General features: G+C 37.8%; 1 protein-coding gene across 1 annotated transcript; it reads right to left on the bottom strand.

Moving 5' to 3' along the window:
• Positions 1 to 4,063: 4,063 nt before the first annotated feature.
• Positions 4,064 to 21,931, bottom strand: LOC119796597 (butyrophilin subfamily 2 member A2-like). Its single transcript, XM_038305223.1, has 6 exons — positions 21,684 to 21,931; positions 15,896 to 16,243; positions 15,556 to 15,772; positions 9,360 to 9,424; positions 5,557 to 5,667; positions 4,064 to 4,784 (listed from the first exon to the last, which is right to left on the bottom strand). The coding sequence occupies exons 1-6, from the start codon at positions 21,790 to 21,792 to the stop codon at positions 4,402 to 4,404; spliced, it is 1,233 nt and encodes a 410-aa protein (XP_038161151.1). The 5' UTR covers positions 21,793 to 21,931; the 3' UTR covers positions 4,064 to 4,401.
• Between the last annotated feature and the right edge of the window lie 2,538 nt (positions 21,932 to 24,469).

The raw sequence follows: 24,469 nt of genomic DNA, 5'->3' as shown, positions 1-24,469 counted from the left end.
TTAGCCACTGGATTGCTGAGAGGCATTGGTAGTGAATGGGGCTGTGAAGTCAGCAGCTGCCATATTGGTGCTCCCTAGTTAGACTGGTTGGTATGTAAACAATACGTGCACTACAGCATCGAACAACGAGGATTTTCTAATTTTCAGGGGGGATTAAGACTTTCAAAATACAGATAAAATCATCACTTTGACACACACTTGTTGTTTCATAGCATCAGTAGATTACTGTAATTTATTGTAAAAATAGGCACATCACATTCATGTTTCATATTCAGTGTGAAGTCTATAAATCATGTAATATAACATATACAATTCCATCACAACAAAATTAGTGCATTAACGGAGCATAATAATACTTTAGTCCGATATTAAGAATATTAAACACACACACTGTCTGATGATGTGCCAAAACTTCTAAATTGATAATGTACATGTAATATATACGTATTGATTACATTGTTATGGTAATTACATTGCAATTCTTGCATTTTTATGGCATGACTCCGTGAGAGGGGGAAGTACCAAGATGGCGGCAAGTGACTTCATTTTTTTCGGCCTATCAGCAATCCAGTGAATAAATAGAGATCATAGGGAGAAACTGAGCTGGAGTTAGAGCAGGGTGGTGAGGGGTGGAGGTGGGTTGCAGCTCTTCCCTAAACTGTCACCTGTCTTTGTTGGTCTTTATGATGCAGTTTGATCATTGATGTTATCTAACCAACCTGTGATAACCTTTAAAGAAGCTTACTGAGATTAAGCCATATTTAAGCAAACTATCCATGTACTAGGTGCATATGAAAGCAATCAGATGCACTGGAGTAAAAGGGTCACACGTTTTGGATTTTTGGTTTCACGGAATCTTTCTTCTCCTTTTTTCATTTCAGTTACGCAAAACTCTGTGTTGCTAAGTCACATGAAAAATCCCCAAAAGCACGGAGGTTTGTGGTTACAGCGTTACCAGAAATTCAAAGGCTATGAATAGTTTTTCATGTATGACAGTTTTTTTTTGTGTGCACATGTCTCTTAATATGTCAGAATTTATAAAACCTTCATAATATTCCCCAATTTGAACCATTTCAGCTTCCATGTTAAACGATGCTCTACTATCTATAACTTTTTACTTTTATTTTTATTTGCTTTTATGAATGCATTTTGATAGACTCTGTGAACTTGTCCTTTTTGTATTGGGTACATAAAGAAGAGTCATAGATTTCAATTTAGATTTCAACACAGTGTGTTCTGGCAGGAAGTCTATGGACAGACTAATACAGGGTAGCTGGGTATTAATCTCTGCTGTCTTTTTTATGAGTTTACTTTGGTATCCCTGAATTAAGAATGTAAGAAAATTAAATCATAATTTTCCAGTACAAAAGATTGCATGAATGAAATAATAACATCTTAGACATATATATATATATATATATATATATATATATATATATATATATATACACTCACCGGCCACTTTATTGGGTACCCCATGCTAGTAACGGGTTGGACCCCCTTTTGCCTTCAGAACTGCCTCAATTCTTCGTGGCATAGATTCAACAAGGTGCTGGAAGCATTCCTCATGGAGTTTGGTCCATATTGACATGATGGCATTTCACAGTTGCAGCAGATTTGTCGGCTGCACATCCATGATGCAAATCTCCCGTTCCACCACATCCCAAAGATGCTCTATTGGATTGAGATCTGGTGACTGTGGAGGCCATTTGAGTACAGTGAACTCATTGTCATGTTCAAGAAACCAGTCTGAGATGATTCCAGCTTTATGACATGGCGCATTATCCTGCTGAAAATAGCCATCAGAAGTTGGGTACATTGTGGTCATAAAGGGATGGACATGGTCAGCAACAATACTCAGGTAGGCTGTGGCGTTGCAACGATGCTCAATTGGTACCAAGGGGCCCAAAGAGTGCCAAGAAAATATTCCCCACACCATGACACCACCACCACCAGTCTGAACCGTTGATACAAGGCAGGATGGATCCATGCTTTCATGTTGTAGACGCCAAATTCTGACCCTACCATCCAAATGTCGCAGCAGAAATCGAGACTCATCAGACCAGGCAACGTTTTTCCAATCTTCTATTGTCCAATTTCGATGAGCTTGTGCAAATTATAGCCTCAGTTTCCTGTTCTTAGCTGAAAGGAGTGGCACCCGGTGTGGTCTTCTGCTGCTGTAGCCCATCTGCCTCAAAGTTCGATATACTGTGCGTTCAGAGATGCTCTTCTGCCCACCTTGGTTGTAACGGGTGGTTATTTGAGTCACTGTCTCCCTTCTATCAGTTCAAACCAGTCTGGCCATTCTCCTCTGACCTCTGGCATCAACAAGGCATTTCCGCCCACAGAACTGCCGCTCACTGGATGTTTTTTCTTTTTCGGACCATTCTCTCTAAATCCTAGAGATGGTTGTGCGTGAAAATCCCAGTAGATCAGCAGTTTCTGAAATACTCAGACCAGCCCTTCTGGCACCAACAATCATGCCACGTTCAAAGTCACTCAAATCACCTTTCTTCCCCATACTGATGCTCGGTTTGAACTGCAGGAGATTGTCTTGACCATGTCTACATGCCTAAATGCACTGAGTTGCCGCCATGTGATTGACTGCTTAGAAATTAAGTGTAAACAAGCAGTTGGACGGGTGTACCTAATAAAGTGGCCGGTGAGTGTATATATATATATATATATCCCACGTAATGTTTCATATAGGCAAGGTAAGGTAAGTTTATTTATATACCACTATTCCAAACAATTACAATTCAAAGTAATTTACATGAATTAACATTAAAACGGAAGAAAAATAACCTCCCAGACCTGAGTGGTCTGGTTGGACATTATTCCAATAATCCTGGAGATGTTCTCTCTCTAAAAGGCTGACTCAGTAACTGCTTTTTTGTGCTTCTGAAGGTTCAGGTCTGAATCCATCACAGCACAAAAACTTTGGCTATGTTGTGAATAAATGTTATAATGAATTCCCAGCCAGCTGGGCATTCATATTATGTTCTGATACTTTAAGATGTTTATTGCCCTCCCCGGTAAGGGTGGTAAATATCTTATTTAATCAGATATTAATCGCGATGTTATATATTGTTTATGAACTCATGCCCTTCTAGCTGTGTGTTAGAACAATAAATAAAAGAGTGATTCGAGCTCTAATCATGGTCAAACTGTTAATTCTGCACATACATGGAATAAATTCACCACAACTTCTGTTCAAAATATAAGATTTTATTAACAAAAATCATTCATCTCCAAGTCAAACAAATTTCAGGTAAAAACTCTTGACTAAAACTAGTGAAACTCAACTAAACTAATATGTACAAAGACGAAGGGGAAACATGGTTGAAAACCATATTACAGCTTAAGATGGATTTTGTGTTTGAAAACCAAACTTTATCTGGAAGAATTAGGGATATGATCAAATTAGCTTTTCACTAATTTATAGAAACTGGAAGGTTTTCGGACCAATTCACAATGCAAAATTCAAGTGCAAGTCAGACCTCTGGGAGGGGTCCTGTAAGGCCAGTTGGCTGAGAGGGGGTTTTAGAGCATTTTTGTTTTTATTCAATTAGAGAAAATGATGGTGCATCCACACTGATGCTCTAAATATCTAGCCAACCCTCTGATGGGTTCAGTCACCTGGTGGTATTGAGATGTAAAGCTGTGTGTCGTCTGCATAGTTATGGTAACTGATCTTGCTTGCTATAATCTGAGCCAAGGGGAGCATGTAGATATTGAACAACAGATAGCCCAGAATATAATTGCAAAGACCATGAAAATATAATATTAAGTTAATATTTTTCCCCCTGACTAAAGTATTTTTTTAATTGGATTTACACTACACTGAATGTTTTATTTGTAACTGTTGATAGTTTTAGGTAACATTTGTTTTTCCACATCCTTCCATGTATGTATGCATTTGTAAAACACCCAGAGATCAAAAGCTAAAATATAAACACTTATTATATACTGTACATTAAATATATATATACACACTAACTATATACATTGTGTATATATATATATATATATATATATATATATATATATATATATATATATATATATATATATATATATATATAGTAATTATATACATTATACACTTATTCTGGCAGGGTTGCAATGGGACTGGTAACACATCTCCAGCAGTCATTGAGCAACAGCCTGGTACAACTAAACCGTCAAATCTTTGGATTGAGGGGGAAAGCAACAGTATCTGGACAGAACATAGAAACTCCACACTGAAAGCCCACCATTTTAACCCTCTTACCACAAGGCCACAGAGAAAACAAGCTGTGCCACCATGTAAACCATGTAATTAATTCATTGTAGACTGAAAAAGGGGGATAAGAAAAACTAAAGGGAAGCCCTGCCTAAAAAGTTCTGATCAGCTGTTTTTTAACTGCTGTTTGGCAGACTGTTATCCTGTTCTTCAGTTATTGGGCCCCCTTGGAGCAGTGACTCAGAATCCTCACTTTTATCTGATCGGTAACTTAGGTTTCTCTGAAGTCTAGCAGGTGGGAGCAGATGAGATGCCTTGGAAGATGTATTTTTTGGTCTGTCTGTATTATGAGGGTTGGGGGATGTTCTTGACTGTCCCTCCAGGGATCTGCTGTCACTTGAGCATAGGGTTACTTGCTCTGAGGATCCCGAATCATGTGTCCTCTTCTCTGGCTCTGAGGTACCATTGTGTTTGGATTTCGGTCTTTTTTCTGCCTTTTCTTCGTCATTTTTGTATGAATCTGATTTTTTTCTTCTTAGACAGCAGTTTCGTCTCCTCTCTGTGTGAATACAGAAGAAAAACATCCACATGTGACTTTTCAAACATATATTAGGTGGCAAAAGGTTTTAATATGCAATAGATTTTTTTCATTGTTACATTTAGCTTTCATAGGCTTTTTTTTTCAGGCTTTTTTTTCTTTTCTGTTATCGTCCATATATATATTTTATATATACACATACATACATACATACATATACATATAAATACATACATGTATATATATATATACATACATATATATATATATATATATATATATATATATATATATATATATATATACACATACATATATATATATATATATATATACACATACATAATATATATATATATATATACACATACATAATATATATATATATACACATACATAATATATATATATATATATACACATACATATATATATATATATATATACACACATACATATATATATATATATATATATACACACATACATACATACATACATACATACATACATACTTATTTATATATATATATATATATATATATATATAAATGTGTGTATATGTCTGTATATGTATGTGTGTATACAGGTGTATATTTATAATTTAAAAAACATGAGTTCACAAAAGGTAATAAGAGACATGTGGGCATAAAGGAACTTCTTCAGTGATACAGTGTGACGATTAAGGTTGAGACATTAGCTAACATTCCTCTAAAGTAAGAATCTATGCAAAGGTAGAGAAAGTGATAAAACTTTGATCGCTAAATTAAATACTTTAAATTTTCTTACTTACCCCAAAGTTTTTGGTGTATACAGACAGCCGTTCCACTTGTCAGAACAAGAACAATGATTCCAGTGATGAATCCATAGTTTAAGCAAGACTGCATACAGTGACCTAAAGATATAATAGACAAATAGAGAATATTATGATACATACAGTTTACACAGGATATCATGATAATTTATAGTAAAATTATAAATGTGAAGGTCTAGAAATGACACAGATAATTTGAAAATACGACTGAAGGCCAATAAAACTAATGTCACAGAGTTTTATCACTATATAGATTGCGGAAGTTGCTAAAATACGTCACAGTATCAAAGAATCAAAAAACAGGCAATAAATCAATATCAATATATATCATGATAGAAACCTGATCAATATCAATATATAAAATACGTCAGATAAAAGGTTCAATAATACCACGGAATGCAAATCCAGAACTGCATGGTATTCTGGGGGATGTAGGCAGAGGAAAGGTTTTAGCATCCTAACCTTTAACAACCAAAACTATGAAAGGTGGGTATCAGGCTGACAGCTTTGTAAAGGTAAGAGGCAATATTTAAATAGAGTTAGAGTTACAATTTAAATGTGGTCCTTATTGTAAATGGGTAAAAAAATAAATAAATAAACACAAATCAGTAATCATAGATATCAACTGATGTTAAAGGCTTATATCATAATACATTCTTCAGCAATATCACCCAGCCCTAACAGTCCAATGTAATCTGAACCTCTACGACTTTTCAAATGTTTCCGGTTTTCAGAAAAAGAAAAGAAAATTCCTTAACGCTGCAATCTGCAGAGATTCCAGATATGCCTGGGAGGTTTCTGCACCATAATAATCAGTTTCGGCTGCATTGAAGAAAAGTGACTGTATCTGTAGATTTATCAGCTCTTATCAGTATGAAAGGAAATAGATGAGGTCTTTTACTAGTTATAAAGATCACCTTTCATCTAGATAAAAGACCTCTCAAAGACTATGTGAAGGGCATCCATGTTTTGGCAAATTATTCTCATTTTATCTGTATGCAAAGGTCGGTAAAAACTGCTTACATTTGCTCAATTAACTTAAATAAAATAGTTTTAGTAGTAGTACTTTAACCTACTTTTAACTTTTACTTAAGAAATAATCTTGTGAGATTATCGTTGCTTCTACTTGGTTAAAATTTCTGTTTACTCTATCTAAACTGCATCTTTATGCAGATGACACTGTGATTTATTCAGTTGCCTCTTCACTGAACCAAGCCATGCATGACCTTCAGTTGGCCTTTCAGCAGCTTCAAGTTTCTCTACATGGCCTTAAAGGGATAGTTCTGTATTTTTGACATGAATCTGTATGGCATCCCGATCACCAGCGGCATGCAATCACACTGACTTACCCCTGGCAGCGTCCTGTGAGCAGAGTTATCGTCCAGTTTTGGTCAAGCCGAAAGTAGTCCTGCAGGTTTTTAGGAACAGCGAAATAAAACTTTTCTCTTCCCAAAACATTATTTGTCCAAAAGAGTGATATTTTCGCATCCCAAAAACATTGTAATTGATAACGACGTGTGACTTTTTCCACTACAATGTTTTTGGGATGCGAAAATATCACTCTTTTGGACACATAATGTTTTGGGAAGAGAAACGTTTTATTTCGCTGTACCTAAAAACCTGCAGGACTACTTTCGGCTTGACCAAAACTGGACGATAACTCTGCTCACAGGACGCTGCCAGGGGTAAGTCAGTGTGATTGCATGCCGCTGGTGATCGGGATGCCATACAGATTCATGTCAAAAATACCGAACTATCCCTTTAAGTTAGTGCTAAATAGTAAGAAAACCAAATTTATGAAGTTTTCAAGGGCTCGTTCCCAATCCCCAGATAATATAACTATTAACACATTAAATGGAGACTTAATTGAAAATGTTTCTTCATATAAGTATTTAGGTTTTTGGCTGGACAACAAACTTTCTTTCAAAGTTCATGTTGAAAAACTTGTAAAAAAGCTGAAACTACGGCTGGGGTTTTATTTTAGAAATAAAACTTGTTTTAACATGTCAGCCAGAAAAACACTTGTGCAGGCTACTTTTTTAAGTGTTTTGGACTATGGTGATGTTGTCTACATGCATGCTGCCTCTAGTACTCTCCACCTGTTAGATTCTGTGTACCATAGTGCTCTGCGCTTCCTAACTAACTCCTATTCCCGTACTCATCATTGTACGCTGTATGAACTGGTAGGCTGGCCGTCACTAAGTCTACGTAGACAACTTCATTTGTATATTTTTCCATACAAGGCCATGTTGGGTAAACTGCCGGCATATTTATGCAATCTCCTCAAGCTAAATTCCAGCCATTTTCATCTCCGTTCCACCAGGTGGCGCTCTTACCAGATTCCAATGGTTTTTACTGAGCTGGGGAAGAAATCCTTCTCTTACTTTGCTCCATGGTCCTGGAATAATTTGCAAAACATGCTCCATTTAAATGCTCTAGTCCCATTGAATAAATTTAAGGCCATGTTGAAATGTCATGTCATTCAAAAATGTAACTGCCCTATGTGACCTGTCTTTTCCTCTATGTGAGATTTTGTCTATGTTGTATTTCTGTTTGTATTTTAACTGGTGTGCCGTCTTGGCCAGGTCTCCCTCGAAAAAGAGATTTCAATCTCAAGGGACTTCCTGGTTAAATAAAGGTTAAATAAAATAAATAAATAAAATCTGCCATGACTGGAGCTCTTCAGATATTCATCATTATGTATTATCTATTGTAAAGATTGGTTTTATAAGTTAATTTTGAAAAAAAAAAATCATTTAGAAAAAGAGTTTTTTGACCCAAATTTATTATTTTTGAAATCCTGTGCTTTATTTCTTGTTACTATATTGCTTATTTATTACTTTTGCTATGATCTGCCATTCTGGACTTTTTGGTTCTGTTTAAGTTTTCATTTTGGGTTCTCAGTGATGCTCTTATTTATCTTATTCTGTGTAGTTGTCAAAATTTATATAATTTTTGAATTCTTAGTTTTACTCTTCCCTGTTTTTCTTTTTTGGTATTATTTATTCCTTGGTCTAATTTTACTTTTAGTTATTCTTTCGCTCATCTTTAGGTTATTTTTTTCCATGGCTTTGTAGTTATCTTAACTTACCTCCAGTCCCTTCTATTTTCCTCTAGTCCCTAGTTACAGTTAAACCCTGTGGTTTTCCCTGGTTACTCACTGTTGCCCCATTTCTTTTCCCCTTAGCTCCTTTCTAGCTGCATCTTTCCACACATGCCCCCGATTAGCCCATTTCCATTCATTTTTCTTTCTCCCATATATACTTCTCTCCCTACAGTTACTCAGTGCTGAATTCACTACAATTTTTATGCATGTTTCTCCTAAGTATCTCCTTGTTTGAAGCATTTCTGCTTCCATCTCTGCATTTGGGTCCTCTACAAACATACACTAAACCTGACAACTTTGAAATGCCACAAACTACACATAATTCTGTGTCTGATTACATCATTTTAAACATTAACAATGTAAAAAGCCAACAATTACTCAGTCCCCGAGTAGCCCGTTTCCCCAGTACTTTTAAACTGTTACTTGAGTAATTTCTTGGATGTCTAATTTCTACTTTTACTCAAATTTTAAATGTTCAAGTAGTGCTACTGTGACTCGGGTACAATTTAAGGGGACTCTATCATCCTTTGGTTTTTTGTTAAAGGTCTTGGTGTACAGTTAAAGGTTGTAGACCATAATTTTAGACCACAGAAGATAACTAATACTTGGATTAAATTGAGCAAATTTATAATCTGGCTCAACCGCATAACACAGAAATGAATTGGACTCAGCTTACCTGGAATAAAAATCTCAGTTTTCTTGGTCTGATTCAGCATTTTCCCATGGACTGTACAGGTCACTCTGAAGAAGAAAGACATGAGTAGGTTTTACTTCTTATTCTTAAACTTTATAAAAAGCCTTAATAACATGACTGTATCATTTTTATATTAATATACCATTCATATAAACAGCACATGTTTTCCTGTAACAACATAATCCAGTATAATCAAAACCAAACCAAAGTTTTGTTTCTCATGAACAATAAAGGAGTCAGTGAGAGGGAAACTGAAGGAGGCAAGAAATGCATGGACAGACAACGAGGAGGGAGAGATGATCACTTGATTAAACCTGCATTTTTGTAAGTAATTTTGGCATTTCCCTATCTAAAGAAACAGGTCTAATAAATAAAAAACTAATAATTTGTCATATTGGTGTGATACGTTATATATAATACTCCCTTCAGAGGACAGCACAAACAGGCTACTGCGGGTACTATTTAATGAAGATGCCAGTTGGGGACCTGTGAGGCGTCTGTTTCTCAAACTAAAGACTCTAATGTACTTATCTTCTTGCTCAGTTGTGCAACTCGGCCTCCCACTTCTTTTTCTACTCTGGTTAGAGCCTGTTTGTGCTGTCCTCTGAAGGGAATAGTACACACTGTTGTAGGAAATCTTCAATTTCTTAGTAATTTCTCACATGGAATAGCCTTCGTTTCTAAGAACAAGAATAGACTGTGGAGTTTCAGATGAAAGTTCTCTTTTTCTGGCCATTTTGAGGGCCGGATTTATCAAGATCCAATTTTGCGTGCAGTAATTTGCGCTCGCAAACTGGAATTTTGCGCGAGGGGCTGAACCATGGTTTGCGGGTGATTTAACAAGAGCGATTGCGTAACTGGTGGCAGGTGCAAAACTGTTGGAGACACCCTATTTAAATGATGGTTTTGCACGTTTTGTGGTCTGCTGCAAAGTAGTTTGTAGTTTGTGCAAACTAGTGCATTAAGAAATTTTAATCTTACAGTGACACCCCCACCCCCTCCAAAAAAAGAAATATATATATTTAAATATATATATATATAAACTTTGGCAACCTTTATTCCCTAAGGTGGTATGTGGCTGAATTTCTACTTCACCGCAGTAAGAAAAAAACAAACAAAAAAACAAACAAACAGGTGTTTTGTATTGGCCTGTAGAAAAATGCACATACTAAATGGCTCACAAGAAGTGACTGTGGATAAGATGACTGCATTGGCATGTTGCTCCACAGGCGCAGGGTGCCGGGGTTCTCCGGTAGGGCGTCAGGGCGACATGGCATTTAGAACGTCGGACAGCACTTCTGAAAAACGAGATTGGGAGATCCCAGATGCAAAAAGTGCAATGTTGCAAGGAGTTTTGTGATATCTGGTATTGCGTGGGTCCTCCTTGTGCCTGGCTCCAAATCCATTCGGAGTTCCACCAACAGCTCCAAAATGGCAATGCTGGATAAACGATATGTTTTGATCATCGTTTCCTCGTTCATTCCAAAAATATTCACACGGAGTGAAAAAATGCGCTCTCAGCGTCTCCTTGCTTCATTTCGATGTCTCCTTCTTGCGACAATAACCGCTGCCAGGGGTGCGCAATTACGCATACAGACCATTTGCACCTTCTTTTGAAACGTGTTAAATATAGAGTCAGATACCGTTAGCAAAATTGCTTTCAGGTTTGATAAATCACTTTGCGAGTGCTAAATTAATATATTTACATGCTCTCCTCCCACAAGACGCACTTTTGCGTGTAAACGCCCTATATTGAATATTCATTGCAGAAAAAGTACTAAATGGATAAGAGACGCTATTTAGCACGTTTTAAAGACCAAATCCTTTTAGCACGCTGTTGATAGATCAGTTTGTACATTTTTTAGCGTGCGCAGTGAAATAGCTCACGTTTTAATACACGCAAACCTTTGATAAATCCGGCCCTAAGTGTTTAATTGTCCCCACAAATGTGAGGCTCCAGAAACTCAATCTGCTCAAAGGAAGGTCAGTTTTGTAGCTTCTGTAACGAGCTAAACTGTTTTCAGATGTGGGATCATGATTGCACAAGGGTTTTCTAATAATCAATTAGCCTTCTGAGCCAATGAGCAAAAACATTGTACCATTAGAACACTGGAGTGATAGTTGCTGGAAATGGGCCTCTATACAACTATGTAGATATTGCACCAACAACCAGACATTTGCAGCTAGAATAGTCATTAACCACAATAGCAATGTATAGAGTGTATTTCTTCGAAGTTAAGACTAGTTTAAAGCTATCTTCATTGAAAAGTACACTGCTTTTCCTTAAAAAATAAGGACATTTCAATGTGACCCCAAACTTTTGAACGGTAGTGTATATGTATATATATATATATTCCCTCACCATGTGCCTGCTGATTCTACATGTACGAATACATTTTATTTAGGAAGACAGTGAATATTTTTTTCTCCTCCTTAGTCCAGTAGTTTGTGAGTCATTACAAAGGTTTTACCACAAGATGGCGCCAAAAGACACAGCTGAGGAACTCACTAAACTTATATTATACAGGAAAAACTGTATTATTTCAGCTTACAGGAATGATGCAACACATTGAAAGTGGAAAGGTTGATACTAAAAATGTGGATGTAGCTGTAGGGATGCTTTAGTAATTTTTAAAAGGCATTTTTGGTGTTACAAAGTATCAGTTCTGCAGTCATTGCTTAAATGGATGAAAAGGAAGAACAAGCTTATCAGCATAGCTGCTGTGAACCAACAACAGCACCCACAAAATACTTTTTTTAAAAACACAGAAATCTAGTGGGCAACAAAGGAAAGCAGTAAACCAATGGAAAACAGCTTGCACTTTCTACTGTTGCTAATAGTGGTAGAAAGAAATCCTGAGTTACTTCATCCTTCATGTCTTTGTTAACAAGTAGGAAGAAAAAAAAGGTGAGTAGTGCTGAATGTGCCTTGTTTGCACATTCAGCAGATTAAAAATGAAAAAAAAAATGTTGTAGACTAAGAAACTGAAGCTAAAATTTAAAACAGAGCAGCTGTAACTTACTACGGCCATCTGAGAATCTCAATCAAAACATGGAAGCGCTCACAGGCCTATAGATGTTGCTGCAGGAAGACAAGATTCAGCTTGTCTTCCTACGTAGCTTGTCTGGGGAGTCTTCACGGGACACAGCACATAACATAGACACATAACATAATAACCTGAAAATAGGAAGTATTAGTGTAAATGACCCAATGTCTAATTTTGCTACAATACATATTAAAATGTGGAATTATTACAAGCTATTATTTTTGTGAATTTACAATGCTTTACATTTTTACCTTGTTTTAAGGGACTTTATTTTGAAACTACGTTACCAGGTTTTAGGGGTTCCCGCGAGATACAGAGAAGAAGAGACTTATGTACAGTTATGTACTCAATACTTGGTTGGGAATCCTTTTGCAGAATCGACTGCTTCAATGCGGCGTGGCATGGAGGCAATCAACCTGTGGCACTGCTGAGGTGTTATTGAAGCCCAGGATGCTTCCATAGTGGCCTTTAGCTCATCCAGAGTGTTCGGTCTTGCATCTCTGAACTTTTTTTCACAATATCCCACAGATTCTCTATGGGGTTCAGGTCAGGAGAGTTGGCAGGCCAAATGAGCACAGTGATACCATGGTCAGTAAACCATTTATCAGTGGTTTTGGCACTGTGAGCAGGTGCCAGGTCGTGCTGAAAAAATTAAATCTCCATCTCTATAAAGCTTTTCAGCAGATGGAAGCATGAAGTGCTCCAAAATCTCCTGATAGCTAGCTGCATTGACCCTGCCCTTGATAATACACAGTGGACCAACTCCAGCAGCTGACATGACGCCCCAGACCATCACTGGCTGTGGGGACTTGACACTGGACTTCTGGCATTTTGGCATTTCCTTCTCCCCAGTTTTCCTCCAGACTCTGGCACCTTGATTTCCAAATGACATGCAAAACTGAGCAGCAGCCCAGTGCTGCTTCTCTGTAGCCCAGGTCAGGCGGCTCTGCCGTTCAAAAGTGGCTTGACCTGTGGAATGCCACACCTGTAGGCCATTTCCTGCACACGCCTGTGCACGGTGGCTCTGGATGTTTCTACTCCAGACTTAGGGCCGGATCTATCAAAGGTTTGCGTGTATAAAAACGTGAGCTATTTCACTGCGCACGCTAAAAAAATGTACAAACTGATCTATCAACAGCGTGCTTAAAGGATTTGGTCTTTAAAATGTGCTAAATAGCGCCTCTTATCCATTTAGTACTTTTTCTGCAATGAATATGCAATATGGGGCGTTTACACGCAAAAGTGCGTCTTGTGGGAGGAGAACATGTAAATATATTAATTTAGCACTCGCAAAGTGATTTATTAAACCTGAAAGCAATTTTGCTAACGGTATCTGACTCTATATTTAACACGTTTCAAAAGAAAGTGCAAATGGTCTGTATGCGTAATTGCGCACACATGGCAGCGGTTATTGTCGCAAGAAGGAGACATCGAAATGAAGCAAGGAGACGCAGAGAACGCATTTTTTCACTCCGTGTGAATATTTTTGGAATGAAGGAGGAAACGATCATCAAAACATATCGTTTATCCTGCATTGCCATTTTGGAGCTGTCGGGGGAACTCCGAATGGATTTGGAGCCAGCCACAAGGAGGACCCACGCAATACCAGATATCACAAAACTCCTTGCAACGTTGCACTTTTTTGCATCTGGGTCATTCCAGCGTACGGTTGCAGCGAGAGCTGGGATCTCCCAATCTCGTTTTTTCAGAAGTGCTGTCCGAAGTGCTGTCCGACGGGGTCGGGGTTCTCCCCCTGCGCCTGTGGAGCAACGTGCCAAATGCTGCGGGGATGCATACGCGTAGTAATCTCATCCACAGTCACAGGCCAATACAAAACACCTGTTTTTTACTGCAGTGAAGTAGAAATTCAGCCACATACCACCTTAGGGAATAAAGGTTGCCAATTTATATATATATATATATATATATATATATATATATATATATATATATATATATATATATATATATATATATATATATATATATATATATATATATATGTTTTTTTTTTGGGGGGGGTCACTGTAAGATTTAAATTTCTTAATGCACTAGTTTGTACAGACTACAAACTACTTTGCCGCAAACCACAAAACGCGCAAAACCATCATTTAAATAGGGCGTCTCCAACAGTTTTGCACCTGCCACCAGTTACGCAATCACTCTTGTTAAATCACCCGCAATCCATGGTTCAGCCCCTCGCGCAAAATTCCAGTTTGCGAGCGCAAATTACTGCACGCAAAATTGGATCTTGATAAATCCGGCCCTTAGTCCACTGCTTCCGCAGGTCCCCCAAGTTCTGGAATCGGCCCTTCTCCACAATCTTCCTCAGGGTCCGGTCACCTCTTCTCGTTGTGCAGACTTCCCACTGAGGCGCCTTTATGCAGCACTCTGGGAACAGGTTATTCGATCAGAAATATCTTTTTGTGTCATACCCTCTTGCTTGAGGGTGTCAATGATGGCCTTCTGGACAGCAGTCAGGTCAGCAGTCTTACCCATGATTGGGGTATTAAGTGATGAACCGGGCTGGGAGTTTTAAAGACCTCAGGAATCCTTTGCAGGTGTTTAGAGTTAATTTGTTGATTCAGATAATTAGGTGCAGAGTTCGTTTAGAGACCTTTTTCAAGATATGCTAATTCTGTGAGATATGAATTTTGGGTTTTCATGAGCTGTATGCCAAAATCATCCGTATTAAGACAATAAAATTGATTCAGTTAGTGTGCAATGAATCTAAAATATATGAATGTTTAAGTTTTATTATTACATTATGGAAAATAATGAACTTTATCACAATATGCTAAGATTAGAAGAGCCTGTATTTAGTTACCTTAAAACAATTGTTTCATGCCTTGCCATGCTAAAATTAAAAGTTTTTGTTAAAGTAACTAAAGTAAATGCCAAAATTTTTTTTTTTTTTCAATATAGATTCTTGGAGCATCAGAAATGAATGGAAACTGGGGAGCGGTGGAGAGCTGGAACACATTGTTCCTCTGACTGCCCAGATATGATGTCTAGTTTAAAAAATGTATCGTGTGAATTTCTAAGTTGAATTAAATACCAAAAGGCTGCAAATAGAATCATTAGAATATTTGTATTTAAAAAATCTTCTTTTAAACACAAACTGGATTTACCTGCTGACGTGAGTCTTTACAGTCGCTCTCCTGGTGACAGTGAAGCATTCTGCTGTGGCTGTAGATCTTTTCATGCTTTCCGCCAGAAGCTCATTCCCTTCATCATCGTGCAGCGTTATCTCAGGCTCAGGGAACCAGCATTCAGCCTTACACTCTAGGGTCAATCCACCACCAGCAGTGGTGTGAACAAATGTGAGCTTTGGTTCCGAAACAGCACCTGGAAAAATAGAATTCTTTTAGGTTTTTATCGCCAAACATGCCAGGGGGAAAAAAACGGTTTTTAACATTATACTGGATGTAATTTTTGACGCCTGCATCCATTTATAATGCTGAGACTTACCCATATTTAGGATCAGGATTGCATGAATCTGCCACTGCTTCCCCCTGAGGGTCCTGCAGTGGTACGTACCCCCATCGGACAGTTTCAGGTTGTAGATAATCAGAGAGATGTTGCCATCTTTTAGGTTGTTCAGCAAAAGGTTTGTCCTGTAAAGGAATGCCAGATTTTTCATCCCAAACGTCTCACAGCCTTGTCGGTACAGTAAGGTAATGTTTGAAGGGGATAACCCCTCCTTGGACCACTCCAGCGTGGGGAGTTCTCCATTAACATCGATGCGACACGGCAGGATGACTGTTTCACCCACATAGGCTGTTATTGTCTGTGGTGAGACACCCGCTGAGGTTGAACCTGATGAAGACAATTGAAAAAAGATTTAGAAAAATGTAAACCAACACATTTTCACATTCTATTCTTAACACATAAAACAGCAAAAACACATGACTACACTGCTGGTAATGACTTTATGGTTTATTCTTTTATATAAGCTGAATTTTAAAGGAAAGTTCTGAAAGCACAGCAAAACAAGGGGGAAAATGTTGCTCTGGTCAAATAAGAAATCATTTTTTTCAATTTACGAACCTATATAATATCTAAGAGAAACATTAACATTGCACAGCCCCCTAAACAAACCATCCCCTTTTTGAAGCATGGTGGTGGAAGCATCATGCTGCAGGGATGCATTTTCTCTGCAAGAATAAACAGAGAATAAACAGATGGAGCTGAATACAGGACAATCCTGGAAGAAAACCTGTTTCAAGCCACCTGAATAAAGCGCCGGTTCAAACATAGAAGCTGAGATATAATGGAAGGATAGTTGTGTACTTGAGTGGCCCAGTTAAAGTTCAGACGTAAATTAAAATGAGGAACCCCAAAAAAATAAGTTAAAAATTATTTTAAGGCTAATTTGACCAGAGCACCTTTTTTCACATGGTCTATGTGCTGTCGACCCCACTGGGTATGACTAATAATCAGTTAAGGTCATGGGCGGTTCTAGACAGGTACTGAAGACATAATACTCAGAACAATTCTAATGATGATATGTGCTGGAACAGACATGGTTACTAGGTTCTTTTGGATCTAATTCTGTTTTAACAATTATTTAAAAACAATAAGGTGATAGCTTCAGTGGTATTGAGATAGAATCCCAGTTTTCATCTGCTAAATGTTTTTTTTTCAAAAGAAAAAAAAAATACTCTAATTCTTACAGCTAAATTTATCAGTTTTTCAAGAAGTTTGTAATTCAGATTTTATAGAAAGCGATGATTTTGACCTAAATTAAGTAAAAAAAAACTAAAAACTCAAATTAAGAATGTATGTTGACCTAATAAGACAGAATTTTAATTAAACCTAACTGAGTAGAAATTTCACTTCATGCAGCTATCTTCAGTGGCGGAGCTAGACTTTTTTTCAAGGGGTGGCCAAAGGGTGAGCAAGGCTTTATCAGAGGGGTCCATATAAAAATGACGAACGAAAGGAAAAAAATATTTTCTCACACACGCTCAAGTTAAAATGGTTTATTTAACAAAGATTTGCCATGACCAAACAAGACATTAAACAGCACTATGGAACAGCGAAAATTGAAATGTAAATATAATAAATATTAGGTAATTATATTAAGTATTTTAAGAGTATTTTTGGGCAGACATCTCAATAAGTTAAGTTGTAATTAGTTAAGTTTCTGTAGCATAACATGGGAAGTGTGTGCCTACCAACTGGTCCTTTTGGTGTGCAATAGGTTGTGCTGGATGGGGGGAGTTCAGTGCCATTTCCTTCTGCTTCACTGTCTTCCTCCCCAGAGTCTGACTCTGAATCTATATCACCCTCATCTCTGTCTGGAACTTAATTGTGAAATGCATAAACAGACGCAATAAAAAATGCAAAAAGCATCATGCTAACCTTTAGAATTAGGGCTTATTGGATTTTACTACTTAATAACTCTTTGTCACAGCCTCTAACCTGCTGGTGATACACTTGGGCCTGGTGTCTCCTGGCTGGCTTCTCCAGGTTGGTCACTGCTGCAGGGCTCTGTCTGGTCCTGGTCTGGCCCTGGTTTTTGCCTCTTTAAGAAGAACTGGGAGATCTTTCCTTTTCTCTTCATTTGGGCTCTACATGAAATAAGACAGCCTGGTATTTAAACTCCATGAGTGTTTGGCACAACACTATTTTAACTATCATTTAAACTATAGTTTTTAGTTTTCTGTAGCTAGCTAAAATAATAAAAAAATAAAAATAGATTAATTAAATTAATTAATATAACTAGTTAGGTTATAATTCAAACCTTTCATATGACATAGCCTACTTACATTTCAGTCACTATAAAACTTAAAGCTGAAGTCTGTAAGTTTTTAAAAATCACTTTTTTGTCATATTGGCTAAAACTGTCCCTATGCCCAGCAGCAGTACATGTGATATGTAACCTGTGAAAAAAACTGCTTCAATTGGTACCGCCTACTGCCTGTATTTCACTCTGGAAAGAATAATTCGGGACGAGTCAAAACAACCAATCACAGCCAGAGGAGCGTCTGATGGAGTGTCAATCACAGCTCACACACGCTGAATCCCGCCCCCCCCCCCCCCCCTTCTGGTCGCATGCGGTAGCCGCGCAGATGCTGTGAGAGGGGTGGAGCTTGGAGGTGGGGCATGAGTGAAGCAGAGAGGGTGGGGGAGTGGCGTGAAACCTGTTTTCCTTCAAATTTTCAGTCGAAGTCTGCTCTCTCCTCAATGTTACAGACTGCAGCTTTAACAATGGTTTTTCACATATTTTTACCACACACGTTTCAAGCAAGAGCTGGGAGATATATCCTGGCCAAATGAATAAAACATTACAGGGCAGCATGTGCACTAAAACATATGTTAAAAGAATCTGTTTAAAACACAATCTATCAGCAGTAGTATAAACGAGGCACTACGGAGCGGTGCACAACCATTTTTTTTTTTCTTTTTAGAAATGTATGACAAGTGCCGCCTCTCATTAGGAAGGTAACACAGCGGTTACCGCTGAGCGGTAAAATGTTGTAAATACCTGCAAAACTCCTCAATGGTGTTCTCTAAGCTGCGGGTGTGTTTTGGATCAAGCAGGAGCCACATGTCAGCTTAACCAATGAACAGCGTCAGTGAGCAGCATGTAGGCTGCTGCTGCATCGGACTGCCTTCAGGGACAGTCGGAAATTACGGTTTTCCTGGCAAATCTTTGCCGATCTCATAAGTATTATATTTAAAAATTACCGTTTCGAGTGGGGTGGCAGTAGGGGTGGCAAGGGCTCGGTTGGGGGTGGCAAATGCCATCCTGCCACCCCTCTGGCTCCGCCACTGGCTATCTTAAAGGGGTCATAAAATCCAAAACCAAGTTGCGTCTTTGCTCAGCAGCTTCGGCTGTTGTAAACCAACACTGAAAAAAATAATGCAACTGCTGTTGGCATTTAATTAATCATATTTAGTTACTTTAACACAATTGTTTTATGTCCTACCCTGCTAACATGAAACAATTGTGTTAAAGTAACTACATATGATTAAGTTAATGCCAAAAAAAAAAAATTCAGTGAACCAATCAGCGCACACCTCATCTAAATATTCATGCTCGTACCATAAATGGAAGAAAACCTGTCGTTTCATTGACGTGCTCTTAACCAGGCTTGCATTAGAACTTTTAGCCCAACCAATGTAACACACCCTATTCAGAGACCATAAGGACCAGCACCAAATAATACACTCACCGGCCACTGTATTAGGTACACCTGTCAAACTGCTCGTTAACACTTACTTTCTAAGCAGCCAATCACATGGCGGCAACTCAGTGCATTTAGGCATGTAGACATGGTCAAGACAATCTCCTGCAGTTCAAACCGAGCATCAGTATGGGGAAGAAAGGTGATTTGAGTGACTTTGAACGTGGCATGATTGTTGGTGCCAGAAGAGCTGGTCTGAGTATTTCAGAAACTGCTGATCTACTGGGATTTTCACGCACAACCATCTCTAGGGTTTACAGAGAATGGTCCGAAAAAGAAAAAACATCCAGTGAGCGGCAGTTCTGTGGGCGGAAATGCCTTGTTGATGCCAGAGGTCAGAGGAGAATGGCCAGACTGGTTCGAGCTGATAGAAGGGCAACAGTGACTCAAATAACCACCCGTTACAACCAAGGTGGGCAGAAGAGCATCTCTGAACGCACAGTACGTCGAACTTTGAGGCAGATGGGCTACAGCAGCAGAAGACCACACCGGGTGCCACTCCTTTCAGCTAAGAACAGGAAACTGAGGCTACAATTTGCACAAGCTCATCGAAATTGGACAATAGAAGATTGGAAAAACGTTGCCTGGTCTGATGAGTCTCGATTTCTGCTGCAACATTCGGATGGTAGGGTCAGAATTTGGCGTCTACAACATGAAAGCATGGATCCATCCTGCCTTGTATCAACGGTTCAGGCTGGTGGTGGTGGTGTCATGGTGTGGGGAATATTTTCTTGGCACTCTTTGGGCCCCTTGGTACCAATTGAGCATCGTTGCAATGCCACAGCCTACCTGAGTATTGTTGCTGACCATGTCCATCCCTTTATGACCACAATGTACCCAACTTCTGATGGCTACTTTCAGCAGGATAATGCGCCATGTCATAAAGCTGGAATCATCTCAGACTGGTTCCTTGAACATGACAATGAGTTCACTGTACTCAAATGGCCTCCACAGTCACCAGATCTCAATCCAATAGAGCATCTTTGGGATGTGGTGGAACGGGAGATTCGCATCATGGATGTGCAGCCGACAAATCTGCAGCCACTGTGTGATGCCATCATGTCAATATGGACCAAACTCCCTGAGGAATGCTTCCAGCACCTTGTTGAATCTATGCCACGAAGAATTGAGGCAATTCTGAAGGCAAAAGGGGGTCCAACCCGTTACTATTATGGGGTACCTAATAAAGTGGCCGGTGAGTGTATATAGGACCATTTATGATCCCTTTAAAATATTTGAATCACTTGCCCTGCTTTTTATGTCACGCTTTTCTGTGCCCCCATGAAAACACGCTGGCCCCCTCCTGGGCCCCTGGTACATTTGGTCTGGAACCACCACTGTTACAGTATAACAGACTGAGTAAGAGTGATTCTAACTTGGGAATATGTGTTAAAGTTCATTTCTATTTATAACTGTGACGGAAGTGATAAAATTTACAGGAAGTGCTATTTGACATCTAAGGAAGCGTTTAAATACACCAAAATAGGGTGTCTTCACAAATCTTAAGGAACTAGTGATTTTAGAGCTTATAAATTCTCTCAGTGTATTTTAACAACTGCAAACATATAAAATAAATAAATAAGCCTATCCAAAACAACTACATGGCGTCTAGTACACATTAAAGGCAGAAACTTCCACTGTAAGCTTAATAAAACCAGTTATTGTTGCATATTTTAACGACTGTTTATTTTAGCAGTTATCAAAAGGCCACACATTAAACTCACTGTGAATAACCTACTTCCTGTTTGCCTACTTCAAGGCGCTTATCAATGCCCTAAATAATAGACATAAGGAAACACTTAATTATGGATTTTTAATTTGTATTGTTTTTAGATTAGGTCTATTATTAGAGCATTGGGTCTTTTAATCATAATTAGGTCTTATAGGTCTATATAATTTAACTCGATGATCTGCGCGATGTGAACGGGCTCCGGGCCTGTGCTGTAAATTGGTAAAGGCCCTTCCCGATGTCCCTACCACCTGTAAAACAACCGATCCTTTTCATAAAATATCCATAAAAATAATGTAAATAATTGTTTATAAAATCATGATCAGCTAAATACCTGACAGAAGCGACAGCAGGAAAAAGAGAAGAAAGATTGAGAACGAGGCGCGGACCGACGATCTCCGGTGAAAAGTGAAGTTCCTCTGATCCATTTGATGAACTTCCATTATTATTTTATTTCTGCAAACTGGATCCGCAAAGTGAACGGACCTAAGTCGGCGGCGTAGAGATTCGCTCTGCGCTGCAAAGGCGAGCTCTGTTTAGTGGAGCCTAAAGTTTTTTTTCTTTACACGCCACAGAGAGAGAGAGAGAGAGAGAGAGAGAGAGAGAGAGAGAGAGAGAGAGAGAGAGAGAGAGAGAGAGAGAGAGAGAGAGAGAGAGAGAGAGAGAGAGAGTTTCATAACATATGGCATTGCTATGCTGTCATATTTTTTTTTTTCGTTTTCGTTTGTTTGTTTTTTCAGATAGCAGGTCTCCTGGGGCGTTATTTGTATGGCGGAGTATTAGGGCCAGGCTAGAGATTTTTTTCCTTCTTTCTTCTCTTTCAAGAATAAAGTCATAATATTACGGAAACAGAGTCGTAAAATTACAAGAATAAAGTCGCAACGAGAATAGTCACAAAATCACGAGAATAAAGTCGTACAAATACAAGAATAAAGTCGTAACATTACGAGAATAATGTAAAATGCAAGAATAAAGTTGTAAAATTATGAGAGTAAAGTCGTGATAATACGAGAAAAAAGTCACAATGAGAATAGTCATAAAATTATGAGAATAAAATCGTAAAATTATGAGAAAAAAGTAAAATTACGAGAATAAATTCTTAAAATTATGAGAGTAAAGTCGTAAAAATATGAGAAAAAAGTCAGAACGAGAATAGTCATAAAATTACGAGAATAAAGTCGTAAAATTAGGAGAGAAAAGTCATGATAATACGAGAAAAAAGTCACAATGAGAATAGTCATAAAATTATGAGAATAAAATCGTAAAATTATGAGAAAAAAGTAAAATTACGAGAATAAATTCATAAAATTATGAGAGTAAAGTCGTAAAAATACGAGAAAAAAGTCACAATGGGAATAGTCATAAAATGAGGAGAATAAAGTCGTAACAGTATGAGAAAAAAGTAAAATTATGAGAATAAATTAATAAAATTATGAGACTAAAGCCATACTTAAAGCTACAGTGTGTAATAATTTCAGGGATATACAGTCAGAAATGTAATATATTATACATAACTATGTTATCTATCATCATCTACGAGCTCAGCCTCTTAACCTTAATATTTGCGTTGCCTTAGAATTCGTTATTTATAATTAAATAGGAGCGGGTCTCGCAGCCATGGAGGCAGACATCTTTGCGCTACGGCAGCGCAGAGCCAACAAACTAGCGTTTGCGAGATTACGCTCGAAAGTAACTACGGCAAATTGAGAGAGATGAACTGAGACGGTACTGAAATCTATACCCTACACAGAGTAATGAAATACTATCTGTAAAATTATCTATGTAAACAAACCTCATCATTTGATAAGGTAGGTGATGCGGACGTTGTGGAAGACATTTTGTCCCGTAACGCTCGCCGTACTGTTGGGGGGGAGAAGCGGTGGGGGGGAGATGTTCATGTTGCTGCGGTCTGCAGTCTGGACGTTAGATGTCGCTGAAAATTACACACTGTAGCTTTAAGAGAAAAACAGTCGCAATGGGAATAGTCATAAAATAATGAGAATAAAGTCATAACATTATGAGAAAAAAGTAAAATTACGAGAATAAGTTCATAAAATTATGAGAATAAATTTGTAAAATTTTGAGAGTAAAGTTGTAATAATACAAGAAAAGAAGTCACACTGGGAATAGTCGTAAAATAGCGAGAATAAAGTCGTAACATTATGAGAAAAAAGTAAAATTACGAGAATAAATTTGTAAAAATTATGAGAGTAAAGTCGTAATAATACGAGAAAAAAGTCACAATGAGAATAGTCAAAGTTACGAGAATAAAGTCGTAAAATTAGAAGAATAAAGTCGTAACATTAAGAGAAAAAAGTAAAATTACGAGAATAAATTCGTAAAAATTATGAGAGTTAAGTCATAATAATACGAGAAAAAAGTCACAACGAGAATAGTCATACAATTACAAGAATAAAGTCGTACTAGTAAGAGAATAAAGTCCTAAAATTACGAGAAACAAGTCTTATTTTATGACAACTCTTACAAGAAGCATTTTCTTCCCTAAAATGAGGAATGTTGAGCATTATGTGAAGTTATACTTTGGCTCTGGTTTGACAAATAAGGAAATCTTTTACCACGCTAGCACCAAATTAGGCAGTAGTTCAAAGTAGACTCAGGTTACTGTTTGGTGGTGCTGGTTGGCCGCCATATTCTGGTCGGAGCTTGAAGCTTTCTTTCTGAAATGGGTTGTGTTATGATGACTTAATTCTCGTAATGTTATGTCTTTATTCCCGTGTTATTACAACTTTATTCTTGTAATTTTAAGTCTTTATTCTCGAAATAGAAAAAAAAAAACTCTAGCCAGGCCCCAATACTCCGTCGTATCCTCTGAGTCTCTCACTTCTATATTTTTTTTTATCAGATACAAGTGAACCAAATATGTAAAATCAACAAATATTTTCTTTTTACATCTCTCTTTGCAGGTGATGAAGCAGACAGAAGACGTTTTATCATTGTCTCCCTTTTATCTCATTTTTCTTTCATCTTATCTCCTTTTCCTGTTTTTCCTTTCCTGTTCTACTGTACCATTGCAGTGTCCATATAATCTGTAATTATATGCATGAATTATAATAACAAAATTTACATGTATGAATCAACACTATAGCAAAAGCTCTACTG

Source organism: Cyprinodon tularosa, unplaced genomic scaffold (assembly GCF_016077235.1).
Source record: "Cyprinodon tularosa strain WSP-4 unplaced genomic scaffold, ASM1607723v1 ctg553, whole genome shotgun sequence".
Lineage (NCBI taxonomy): Eukaryota > Metazoa > Chordata > Actinopteri > Cyprinodontiformes > Cyprinodontidae > Cyprinodon > Cyprinodon tularosa.
The sequence above is the reverse complement of the archived record's forward strand: the minus strand, read 5'-3'. Positions and strand labels throughout refer to the sequence as shown.